The sequence below is a fragment of the Podarcis gaigeae genome (assembly GCF_964106915.1).
Source record: "Podarcis gaigeae genome assembly, chromosome: 10".
NCBI classification, from domain to species: Eukaryota; Metazoa; Chordata; class Lepidosauria; order Squamata; family Lacertidae; genus Podarcis; species Podarcis gaigeae.
This window is the reverse complement of record NC_139686.1, coordinates 72080470-72093391: the sequence shown is the minus strand read 5'-3', so window position 1 is coordinate 72093391 and position 12922 is coordinate 72080470. Positions and strand designations below refer to the sequence as shown.

The window sequence follows — 12922 nt, the reverse complement described above, 5'->3', positions numbered from 1 at the left end:
TTATGGTAGATATTATTTTTAAAAATATACAAATAAAAAATGGAACAAGAAAAATAGCATTACTCACATAGGCATGTTTCCAAAGGTGTTTGCATCAGGCAGGATCCTGCTGCCACATCCCGTACTGTTTTAAAAAGTTCTGCAGTCCTAAGGAGAGCAGCTTTTGCAGGGAAGACATGGGGGAATTGCAGTGGGTGGGCATGATCATCAAAAAGGAAAGTGTGCATGAAAGAAAGTGTGTTCTGCTTAGGCAGAAATACATTTGGAGGCATCCCATAATAGGTAATGCTGAGTCAAAGCAGCAGCAACAACAACAACAACAAAATATTTCATTTATTCAAAATAATATTAAATCAGCTCTAAAGTGCCTTGCCGTATGTTCTTTTCATGCACAACTCCATCCCAAAAAATTATAAAAGGAGACCAAGTTTCAGAAAAACAACTGGATGAGCATAGCTTCCCATCCCACAACCATCTGGAACATGTTAACGTATTCATTAAAGCAGTCTGCAACACTTTTCTCAACCACTCAAGCCATTTTTCCAAAATTTTGCCAATAAAGATTCTGGCTGTCAACTAACAGAGTAAGTTTTAGTTCACTGAACAAGCTTACTAATGGGTTATACTGGATTTTATAAAAATGTATATTCTTAATCACTCCTAAGATATTTTGCCAATATATTTTCAGCCTCCTATGTCTCCACCATGTGTGAAGATAGGTGGCATCCACTCAACGATATCTTACACAATTCCCAGACAGCATACATTTTTGTTAATTTGGGAGGTTTAAGTTTTTTAGAAGTCTTCTCTCAAAAATATGTGTAAAGAATAGCTATGATGAAACTTGCATATATAATTCCAATGTTCTTCTAACTTGAGCATCTCCAGAACTCTTTCTCATTACCTGATTATATATTGCTTCATTTTATTATCAGTAGAATCCATACATTTAGATAACAGGCTCCTATAAAATTTCATATTCATCACCAAATGTTTAAACTCAGTTAACAGCTTGGTAGTATAATCTTAGTAAATAAATTTCTGTGTTTAAGGTACTAAAGGAGGAGGAGGTTTTTTTTAATCAGTTGAGGAAAGACCAATTGGTCTTTGTTTAGTTTCATGAAAGAAGCTCTGCTACAGCATGACACAACACAGACACAATGAGTGGGAGAGGGAGCCAAACTAAACAACCCTAAAAGTTCAGTATATCATCTGATGTTATTCCAGATAGGGTTGTGTGCCAAATAGAATGCAACATTTTCCTGATGGCTCTATTAACTGGTACCTGCATTATTGCGGGACGTGGGTGGTGCTGTGGTCTAAATCACTGAGCCTCTGGGCTTGCCAATCGGAAGGTCAGCGGTTCGAATCCCCACGATGGGGTGAGCTCCTTTTGTTCAGTCCCAACTCCTGCCAACCTAGCAGTTTGAAAGCACGTCAAAGTGCAAGTAGATAAATCAGTACCGCTCCGTTGGGAAGCTAAACAGCATTTCCACGTGCTGCTCTGATTGAACCAGAAGCAGCTTAGCCATGCTGGCCACATGACCTGGAAAAACTGTCTGCAGAGAAATGTCAGCTCCCTCGGCCAGTAAAGCGAGATGAGCGCCACAACCCCAGAGTCGTCCGCGACTGGACTTAATTGTCAGGGGTCCTTTACATTACCTGCATTATTGAAATAAAGTAAATACCCAAGTATTTGGATTTGGAAAGTGTGGTGGGGGAGCAAACTTATGGATGGTGTCCCAGTGGCTTAAATGGCAGCTCCAACCTTCCAGTGTTAAAAGGCAGACTTGAGACTCAGGTCCAGTGTCAAATACTTCATCTCCATCACTCAGCTGCTCTGAAACCCTGGCCCAACCAAGGTTGGAATTCCAAGCTTGGAATGGCCAAAAGCAGAACTCTTGGCATTCTGGAAAGTGGCTTGGATTCAAAGGATCCTAAGCTGTCCTGGTCTCCTGAGGGGAAATGTAGACGTGCTTCTGAAGATAAAATATCCAGGGCTCCTGAAATATGGTCTAGTTTTAGTAAAAGGGTTGCCAACCTTTCTGGGCCAGTGGGTACATTTGGAATTCTGAGAAAGTGCTGTGGGTGCCAGTCAAAAGGTGACTGCTGTGGGGGTGGGGCATGGCATAACACAAAATGGCTGTTAACTTCTAAAAGAGGAGAAAGTGAAAGGACCACAAAATGGAGCAGGCACCCGCCTCCATCCGTGGGGAGAACAGACTTACATCAACCGCCACCAAAAGCAGAGAGAGAGAGAGAGAGAGAGAGAGAGAGAGAGACAGACAGACAGACAGACAGACAGACAGACAGACAGACATACATACAAACTAGGAAAAGTAAACAATCTTTTAAATCAACCAACCTATCCAATGATAATTAGCAGGTCTATCATGACCTCTGCATTGATTATAAGCTATTACAATTATGGACAATTCTGCCCAATTATCTTGCAATTTTGTCTGTGTTCTGTAAAAAAAAAGGGAGGGGGAGAGAAAGATACAATATGTTGGTTTTTATTAACCTAAGCATTTCCCATTCTGTAAAGCACCAATCACAGTTCTTTCTGCAACCAAACGATTGCTGCTAATAATTTAACTAAGCTATAAAACAGCATTCCCAAGTTCAATTTATTCCTTAGACTTAGACAAATATACTGTATTTGAGTCCCATTGCATGACTGGGAAAAGAAGCTGTTGTTCTTGGTACCAGTACTGGTTGGTTTGAGCTGGACCAATGCAGGCTAGGGAAGCTCAATGGCAGGTTCAGATGAAGCAATCAAAACCTTTGAGGCTTGTGCAAGTTGCCAACTAAATTGAATAAAACCAGAAAGATCTGAAAAGTGAGTTGTGCACCCAGTTATTGAGTCCTTTTCATTATCACGTGACCAGGGACACGATAAATCCCAATATGATGTGAGGTTAGGGAGTGCCCTTAACTCAACATTAAAGCACTTACTTTGAAGACATTACATCACAGGTTTGATCCTTGACATTGCCTGTTGAGAAGGATGGGAGGAGCATCTACCTGAAAGTCAAAGAGTCACCACCAGCAAGACAACACTGGAACAAATGGGCCAGTGGTCTGATGGTGTAAGCCAGAGTCATATGATGTAACTGCTTCCAAACCGGCTGTGACTGAATTAAACATGTGTTTACAAATTGACAAATGGCAACGGTAACAACTAAACTGCACTTGTTATTTTTAAGAACACAAGAACACAAGTTCTTTATTAATTGAATGTACATGCATACTGTACATGTGGTAAGCGGCAAGAATAACCCTGTGAAAGTGTTTTGCTGTGGTAAGGTGTGTAATGTGATTGTGTTCTATTAACATTTCCACGCAGATTAAAATATGTATGTGTTGACTTCTGTCAGTTGCAAGTTGGGGGGGGGGGAGTGTGTGACAAAAATCACTCTCCAAAGTAAGTCAAAGACCCTTTTCATATAACTGCAAGTTGAATGGTGACAAACAGCTGCATTTTGGCACCTTGAATGGTGACAAAACTGAGTTTAGGCAGTCACCACCAATACCAGGGGCTGGGCCCATGTGTCAGAGCACTTTGGCACACATGTTAATGATCTGACTTTACCCTTCCTAGGGTAAAGAGCTGCTCATTTTGGATGCAAATACTTTAGTGAACCTGTTAAAAGTTTGGTCCCCATGTGGGTCACCTCTGTGAGGATAAAACACGCGAGTCATCACATGGTGAGAGAGCTATTGGAACTGGCTAGTAATTTCAGCTAATACTGACAAATCTCTTTATTTCTTTTTCTTTTTTGCCTACAGGAGGATGCATCAGACTGTGGTGGGGTCTCTGGATTGAGCCCATCACTATGGTCTATGGTAGGAATTCAGCTTATCCTGCTCTGGCTGTTATCTGGCAGCAGACACTGCCAGTTATGACCCTGTTAAAACCAAAACCTGCGTAATAAATCAAGATCCTGCCAAAATGTTAGCCCACCATTTCATTTGGAAAAGGAGGGTCCGTCTGCTCAGACCGCAGATCAATGGCAAAGCCCATTACTTGATATATTCTTTGGGAAAGACTCTGAAGGCACCCATCGTGACTGCATGTTGGCGTGTCAGATCTGTAAACGTGTGTGAATGCTGCATCATCTAGGCCATTGGAACTGAATTCTCTATGTGCTTTATTGAAGAATTGCGGTTTCTGTGCTTTTGAAGACTTCTGTAAAAAGGGCTCCCCTTTAAAAGGTGATGACATGGTTTCGGTTAATTTGACCTGAGTTTTCAATTGGTTGCACTCTTTTTTCTTTAACATGAATGCTTTGTAAGGGGGAGAAGGAAACCCGGCCATTTCCCTTAGCACTCTTATTTAGTGTACTGATGTTTTAATGTCTGCTTTCAATATCACTTGTGTCCAGAATGCAAAATAGACTTTGATCCAGAGTTGTTTCAGACTGGCTAGACCTCTACAGAGATTAAACATGACTTAAAATGCCTTATGACGAATGATTCCCCCAGCCAAAATTAGTCTAAAAGGGTGGCCAGGTTGAGTAGGTTCATGAAATGAATACAATTTTTTAAAAGGCAAAAATGAAACAACATAATGTCTAAGTAGAAGAGTTATTGAGAATGTCATCCTTCGGCAGAAAATGTGGTTTTCATCCCAAATTTGGTGTCCATTTCCTCATTGCACAGTTGTTGATGTCCACATCAAGGTTCCTGTTCGCAGAACAATGACTTACTGCTAGCCAAGTCCTCCAAAACGTTCAGACACAAAGTTTGTGAATAAAAATGTCTTCGTGAATATTGAACGTTGGTTTCCAAGGGTATTTTGCATGATGTTGAAGCTGCTACTTTTGCTGTTTCTTTCAGGGTTTTTTTCCCTTTATTCTTTTGATGGTAGAGTATAGGTTTTGGGATTGTTTTTGTTTTTTTGAAAAGGTAACTGAGTGATTCTTTTGTTGTGTGAGAAACCAAATATTGCAATGTGATGCAATTTGATCTTAAGTTATATATTTTAAACAGATATCTGAATATACTGTGCAATGTAAAAGTGGAAAGGGGGTATGGTACGTTTATCTGTCTGCACAAATAAGGAAAAATGGGTTTTATGCAGGTGAAAACACCTAAAATTCTATCTACAGGTGTTTTAAATAAATGAAATCAAATTACAGGCATTTAGTTTTGAAGAGCATGTATGCTCAGATTTGTATCTGGTAGATTCTTTTTTGTTTCCATTGCAGTTAGTATCTACCTATTAGTACCTATAAAGCATTCACCTTTTTATTATTTTACAGTTAAAATGTGCTGAATTCAACTAAAACTGTGCTGAATTTTACTAAAACAGTAGCAAAACCTGAACAAATGGGGAGCCTTGAATCTGTATGTATGTTCAATGATACTTGATTGTCAATAATAAAAAATACTGTTTTTATACAAACCTGGTGATGAATCGGATAGGTGAAGGAAAATAACAGTAAAGAATACTGTAGATGCAGGATAAAATATGTTCTCACCCTCATATATTTCAGAACTAACCAGTATTGCAAGACAGCTAAACCAATGAATGTTTAACTTTACTGATATTGTAGAAATCTGCTAACAGCTGCAGTGTGCTATTTACTTTGTATAAGAAACCCCACTTTTTTATTTTAAAAAATGTAATATAATAGTGTTGTTAAATGACTCTCATCTAATGTTGAGTCCAAACTTCTATGAAAATTATTGGGAATGCATTCATATGCAATGACAGTTTTTTTAAAACAACAACACCCAATTCATATTTATATATGGATTTAAAGATTCTGGTTTTAGTCTTGTCCAACATTGAATTATTTTCTTCTTAAGTACCCTTGCTTCTAGCTTTACTATGAAAATCAGAGATTATAGAAGAGCAACATCATGAGCACAGTTCTTTAACAGCTTGTTTGTAAAGTCATGTGGTTGTAAATAAAAGAACAGTTTCAATGGATTTATAGGAAGCAGTTGTGTAATCCCAAGGAAACATGAAAATGGTGGAAAGGAAATAACTCAGGAGAGTCTCATTCTGCTGCACTTCTGTTGCCTTTACCCAAATATCATCAGAGCCAGAATGATTAGCTTATCTCAACTAATATTCTCTTTATGAAGAAGACACAAGGCAGGAAAGTTTGTTTGGCAAGTATTCATTTGCATCTTAGTTTCAAACAAACAAACACACACACACACCAACAGGTGGCAGTTAAGTATTGTGTTTTCATTATTATTTTTCTGAAATGTATTAGGAGTAAAATTGCAACGTTGTTGGAGTGAATTTGACTTCATCTTGCTAGGAGCTGATTGTGCCTTGGATGGTTAGACTAGTGGGAAGAGCTGCATCTTATGAATTCCTCTGCTGGATCAGGCCATTTGTCCACCTGCTTCGGCATTCCGCCTAACAATGGCTGGGCACAGGTGTTTAAGAGAACTTGACCAGAGCATGAGGGATACAACAATCCCTCTTCTTAATTCCCAAGATTTTAGTAGTGAAAATCATCTCAGCCCAGCATCGGAGAGTCCCCTAAAAGGGCTCACAAACAAATCCCCTATTTAGGTACAATCTCTTAGGGTGCTGAGACAATTTGCTGGGATAACATCAGCATGAAGAATCTCAAGAATCTCATGGTGCAGAACGAGCCACCAACTGGCCAGCAGACAGCTGTCAAAAAAAGGCAAAAGAGAGAGTGGCCTTGAAAAGAGAGAGAGAGAGGATTTGGTGCATTTCATAACATCCCACAAGCACTATGTTGACACAAACAAGGGTTCGCATATGAACATTAGATGCAGCCCTAGTGAATATAGAGGGCCATTTATCAAGTGGTAAGTTATAGCATGACAGTAAGCACTGGTAAGACAACTGGTAAATGTAATTGTGTTAAGTATAGGGAAGAATTTTAGCAAAGGTTGTGTTTACACTGGCAGTTTATTCTGGCATTCAGTGTTCACTCACTTTTTATGGTAGAGCCAGATGTTCACTATCAGCCCCTTGCATTCTGGTATTTCTGTATTATCCTCCCACCTTTTTCCAGTCCTGCTTTAGGGCAAACATTTCGATTACTTCAAGCATACGTGCAACGTCAGCTGCTAGTGTGAACCAACAAAACACTACGGAGGTTTTTCAGGGCTACTGTGACTTTCATTAGAAGCCACAACATCCTGCTGGTGCTGCCTCTGTTTCCTGTTCGGTAAAACTGGGACATTCATTGTTCCTTAATTAATCACCTCTTGTTCCCTGCAAGGGGGGCAGATTAATCAGTGGCTTTCTCTCATTATTCTTATCTTTTTAAAATACACAGTGAAGAAGAAAATAAATGAAAGAAACTACTTGTAAACTTGCTGAACTAATTGAAGAGAAATCCATCAGTAATGTCATGGCTGCACTGAACAGAAATCAAGTAGAGGCAGGAGGTTCTAACTAACGCTGCAGGGGACTTCTGTTGAGAGAGATCTTAGTCATGGAAATGGGTCTTGGAGGATAATCTAGTGATGGCATTTCTAGCGGAAAAGGAAGGTTTCAGTGACTGTGGAAGCAACCAACAATTTTTAACTGATCAGAAACCTGTTGGAAATTCTCTTTACTGTTTGTTAAGATGATCCAGGCAACTGGCTTGCTTGTACAGTGCTTAAATGTAATTTGCTTCATACTCGGTGGAGAATAGGAGAATCCTGACAAACATATCTGAAAATTAGAATAGAAGAACTGATAGTTACACAAACAGGAGCAAGCACCTTCTTACTGTCAAACACATTCATATGTGTACACAGTCCAGGAAAGAGCTAGTTTTTGATTTGTATTAAAACAATGTCTAAAAGAATGTCCACTATGTCTTAGAGCAGGGGTCAGCAAACTTTTTCAGCAGGGGGCCAGTCCACTGTCCCTCAGACCTTGGGGGTCCTGGACTATATTTTGGAAAATAATAATAATGAATGAATTCCTATGCCCCACAAATAACCCAGAGATGCATTTTAAATAAAAAGGATACATTCTACTCATGTAAAAACACCAGGCAGGTCCCACAAATAACCCAGAGATGCATTTTAAATAAAAGGACACATTCTACTCATGTAAAAACAAGCTGATTCCTGGACCTTCCACGGGCCGGATTGAGAAGGCGATTGGGCCGGATCCGGCCCCCAGGCCTTAGTTTGCCTACCCATGTCTTAGATTTAGAGGCCCATCATTGACTTTCTGTTAGTGAAGCCCCTCTAGCCTTGTGCGGCTCTCATGTGACAACACAGCCAAGGGCTAGTCAGCCCACCTGGAAAAGGGGCAGCAGCTCAGCTGTCTGGGTGAGGCCTGTTTCCTTTGTCACTTATTGTAACACTCCTGGCAAACTAACACGTAGTTTGACATCAGTGAAAAGAAGCAAAGCTTTCACTTTGGCCCTACGTATTATTCATAATGTTCAGTTACTGGATTTTGCCTGGTGGTTTGCAGAAAACTCTTTTTGCTGATAGTATGCAAATAGTATCCAGTTGTTTAATGTTTAAACAATGCGGGGGGGGTGTGTCACACATACATATTAAGAGGGGAACTTACCATGACATTGTAAATGTCTCTCACAGTATGAATAGTGGAAGGACAGGTCTTAGAAATAATTTATGTTCTAAAAGGGAGCAACTTGCAAATCGTCCTTGCAGGCTCTCCTCCAAGACTTGGCTATTGCACGCTGGTCCTGCTCTGGGGCTTCTCATAGGCATCTGTTTGGCCACTGTGAGACTAGGATGCTGGACTAGATGGGCCTGATCCAGCCAGCTCTTCTTATGTTCTTAACAATCCCTTTTCATAGTAATTGGCTTGGGAAGCACAGGTTATAAAAATATATATTGTAAAAGCGAAAAATGAAAAAGTTTATATATGTTTGAAAATGTTTAGCTGCACCAAGGGATATGGAGAAGCTCTTTGAACTGTTTTCATTTCTGCATTAACCATGAAGCCCCGCTGCATTAACCAACAACAAATGAGTCAAGGCATTCTAGTTTTGCCCTTTTTAAAAAAAGGAAAAGCGAGAACAGCTCACAGATTGAATGGTTTAGCTGCTATTCCCCTGTACCCCCATTAGAACAACCAGCATTACTGCCAAAACACTGAGTGTGGTCCATATTTGTACCAGGTTTTCAACATGACATATACTTCACGGGTTTGACTGAGGAATATATTTTTTTTTAGGTCTTGTACCTTTAAAGACTTTAGTATGATCTCTTTATGTGTTTCTAATGCGTGAGGCTTTATTGCTGAAACTTGACAAGGAAAACAGTGTTGCTGCCATTTGTAAGTTTTCGTATACTATTCCTTTTACTGACTTTAAGCGCTGGCCTTACTGCATTCAAATAGGCAGTATCCCGTTTTTAAGTGACCTTTGCAACCCAAGTGTTACTTGCTGTTTTAAACTTTGCAGTATCTTCGAAAGGACATGGAGATCTCTCATTCCATTCTGCATTGAAGCTTAGAAAAAGTAGGCTCAGCTTGAATGTTTCCAGAAGTCTGCTTTTACATGTTACTTATACTTTAAAGGGGTGTGGAGATGCACTGCTGGCCTCACCCTGACATTGAGAGCATGATTAGCCACACGCCTGACATCCCTGTGTCTGCACTAGGGAAGCCTATACATGTAGCTCTCTGCACTCGAACTCTGATTGTGCAGAGGTCCACTTGCAACAGATTCCCCCCTGCAGTTGTCCACACTCAACCCTGTGGGTCAGGCTAGTCAATGTGCACTAGGTCTGGGGCAGTGCCTGCATCTGGGTCCTGGACCCCTTAGATGGGCTGAGCCCGCCTTTCACATAAATCACATGTGAACGCATCTGTTTTGGTGTTATTGCTGCTTCTCTGTGCTCAGCTCCCATATTGTGTCAGTACTTCCCACACTGGTGGGATTGCAAAACTGGTGTTTGGAAGTACCATTGTAATCCAGGCAATTCATCTGATCTGGAACTTCAGACATGAGTGGTGCAATGTGGAAGGTGACCACAGAGTGGTGACAAACATGTAGGAAAGGAAATGTTTTAACTGAGCCATCTTGCAATGTCCAACCAAACTAGCACATCCAAAGAGTGATAACACCATTGCTCAGAGTCCTCTGTTGTATTTGAAATATCTCCACACACACACACACACACACACACACACACACACGAGGCAACTGAATCACATGCTTAATATGAAGTTTACTGTGATCTCCAGACCTGTAACACTGGCCAAGGTTCTGGGTTGCTAGTTTGTTTTGTTTTCTTTCATACCACAATGTTAATATTGTTAATATCAGCTGTAGACTATTGTAAAAAAAAAAAAAAGCGTTCAAAAAGTGTCCAGAGTTTCAGAAGTTGGCTGCTGCCTGCTATCAGCAATTTGGTTATCTATCACTCTATGTGTTCTATAACACAGAAGTCACATCTTGGAAAAGTATTTATTTTGCTGAAAATAAAGTGCTGCCATCTCACTAAAATGCTAACTGGATTTGCAATTCAGATCTAACAAAGCTATCCAATTGTCTTAAGCTTTATGGGATATCATGCTTAGGGAGCTATTTTTTATTGAAATGTTAAATATACAGTAGCAAAAAAAAAAGATGGAGGGAAATGCTCTGAAGTGGACAGATAGAACTTTTCTCCCTTTTATTGTGTTCTCTTGACACTTTTGTGAATTTGAGAAGCCTGGAATAAGGAACAAATGCAAAACATTTTGTAAAAATTTGTACAATACTGTTATAAAAAATTTATAATCCTGAAAATTGTTGTGTTTAATTATTGTGGAATAAACAGTATATTCAGAATAAAAGTTTATCATTTGAAATCAAGTACTGTTCTTGTGTTACTTTTTAAAAAATGGGTCCAGTCAGCAGAGATAACGAATGGCCATTATCATTTTTATGAATAATTTCTACTCATAATTCCTACACATTAAAATTGAAGTATCATATATACAAAGAGCACACAAAAAGCTGACAAAAGCTGAGCAGGTTGAAAGTGTTCCCAAACATTTTTAGCCGTGGTGTCGGTGTGGGTGGCCTTCCTCTGGATCCAGTTCCTTATGCCCCCGGCACCTATCAGGAAGGGGCCCTCAAGTAATGATCCCCCCCTCGGGGCCCCAGTGGAGCCTCTGCTGTCCTGCAACACTGCCGCACCAAAAGGGATGAGTGGACTTGTTCTCTTATAATGGCAATGGTGTCTACCTGATAGGTGCCAGAACTGAGTGCCAGCTGAAAAATGAAAGTTGTGATTGGTCATATCTACAGGGCAATCAGAAGTACCTTGCAGAGAAAATTGGACTGAGTCTATGGCAGTGAAGCAGAAGAAATATTGGAGACTTAATCAGATTCCAAATCGTGGGAATCCTGGAATTATGTGGCCATTTTGTGGCGGGGGAGGGGGAGGAGAGAATATACTGAAATTGAGCTTATTCCATTGGGAATCAAGAAGAGGTTCCAGGGTGCAGTCAGGCTTGGCTGCCCATGTGCTGATAATATACTGCTACTGAATCCTATACTCTTCACTTTCTTTTCTGCCTGATCAGACATCTTAAAAAACGTTTTTGTTAATTTTTCGAAAGGAAAAAACAAACAAGATCAGACATTAAAGCATGAGAGAGGCAGAAAACTGAAGCTGACCTCATGTATTGAAGCAGATTTAGAAATTCATTTTTAATGTAAGAGAGAGCTGTCAAAACACCCCACGATGTGCCGGGAACTGCTGCTGAACTAACGGCCTGCTTCTGAGAGCTGTTCTCTGGTCTGGTCTCTGGCTCCAGCTCTGTGTCCTCTGCTTTCCCCAAGTTGAGTGAGGTGGGAAGCCTGTTCTCCCCTTCCCCCTGCATAATCTAGATCCCTACATGAGCTTCTGAAGAGGGAAGCTGCCTCTATGCAGAGTCCCCCCCCCCCATTCTGCCCCTCTCATAAAATTTCAATCATGTGAGGCTTAAAACCTGACTGATGCTGCAGAGAAAGAATGAACAAGAACTATGAACTTATTAGGCCCAATTACTGCACGCCAGATGAGCACAGCGCCCCAACGTTTGCCTCTAAGCTTAATGCCACCTACCATAGGAGCCAACTCCTAGAGGCCGAGGGATCTTCGCCCCCCCCCTAAAATATTTGAGGGGGCAGGGCGGCCCCTAGTTGATGCACATTGACATTAAAATGCTGTGTGTGCAACACATCATGTGATCAATTATGCAGGGCGGGATTTACCTGGGCCCCTCCAATATTTTATTCAAGTTGCTGCCCACTAAAGACCCAATCAACATTTTGTTTGGTTGTCTGCATGGAACTTCAAAAGGAGGAAGAGAGGTGGTGTCCAGGCACCTGAGAGGCTGCAATACCTGGCTGGTGTGCTGCGATTGGTCAAGTGGGTCACAGTGGCCTCACCAGGGTTCAGCAGCTCCTGTGTGCTTTTATGCTTCATTTTAGGACTCCTTAGCAAAATCTGTCTGCCTCCAGAAGAATCCCGTTTTAAAGATTTCATTGTATTGCCTATAGATAAAAAGTCACCCATTGTGTCACTTTTCTCATCTTTATTTTCAGAAATGGTTTCAAATGTCTCTGGCTCTCCCCTCTGTGGAATTATCTTGGGAGTAGGAAAGGTGGAACAACGGAGTAGCCCAAGATAGGTATCTTTATTGTTTCCAGAAGACGCTGACTCATGCAAATTGATATCTTATTCCTATAACTTTTGTTAAAACCTTAAAAAAAAAACCATTTTAGTGCATTACCAAACTGTAAAACTATGCTTCCCTGGAGTAACTGGCTTTTATGATGGCTTTCAAAATTCCTGCACCTTCAGCTGAAAATAAAAACCCACCTGATGTCTATAGCTCCACTATAGGGTTGAAATGATTTCATTTTACAACAGATTCTCTGCAGCAAACACACTCTATCTCCAGTGCAAGTTGCTAGCACGGAGTTCTTGATGTCTTGCAAGCCTCTACTGCTGTCTGCAA

General features: G+C 40.6%; 1 protein-coding gene across 4 annotated transcripts in view; it reads left to right on the top strand.

Annotated features, from left to right (window-relative positions):
* The window catches only part of CACNA2D1 (calcium voltage-gated channel auxiliary subunit alpha2delta 1), a 399180-nt gene extending 388396 nt beyond the window's left edge, over positions 1 to 10784 (top strand). For all 4 annotated transcript variants that reach the window (XM_083701347.1, XM_083701346.1, XM_083701345.1 and 1 more), the window contains 2 exons: positions 3793 to 7742; positions 7999 to 10784. In XM_083701347.1, coding sequence (XP_083557473.1) covers positions 3793 to 3909 — 117 coding nt within the window. In that variant the 3' untranslated portion in view covers positions 3910 to 7742; positions 7999 to 10784. The remainder of the gene's footprint in view (positions 1 to 3792; positions 7743 to 7998) is intronic.
* The last annotated feature ends 2138 nt before the right edge of the window (positions 10785 to 12922 follow it).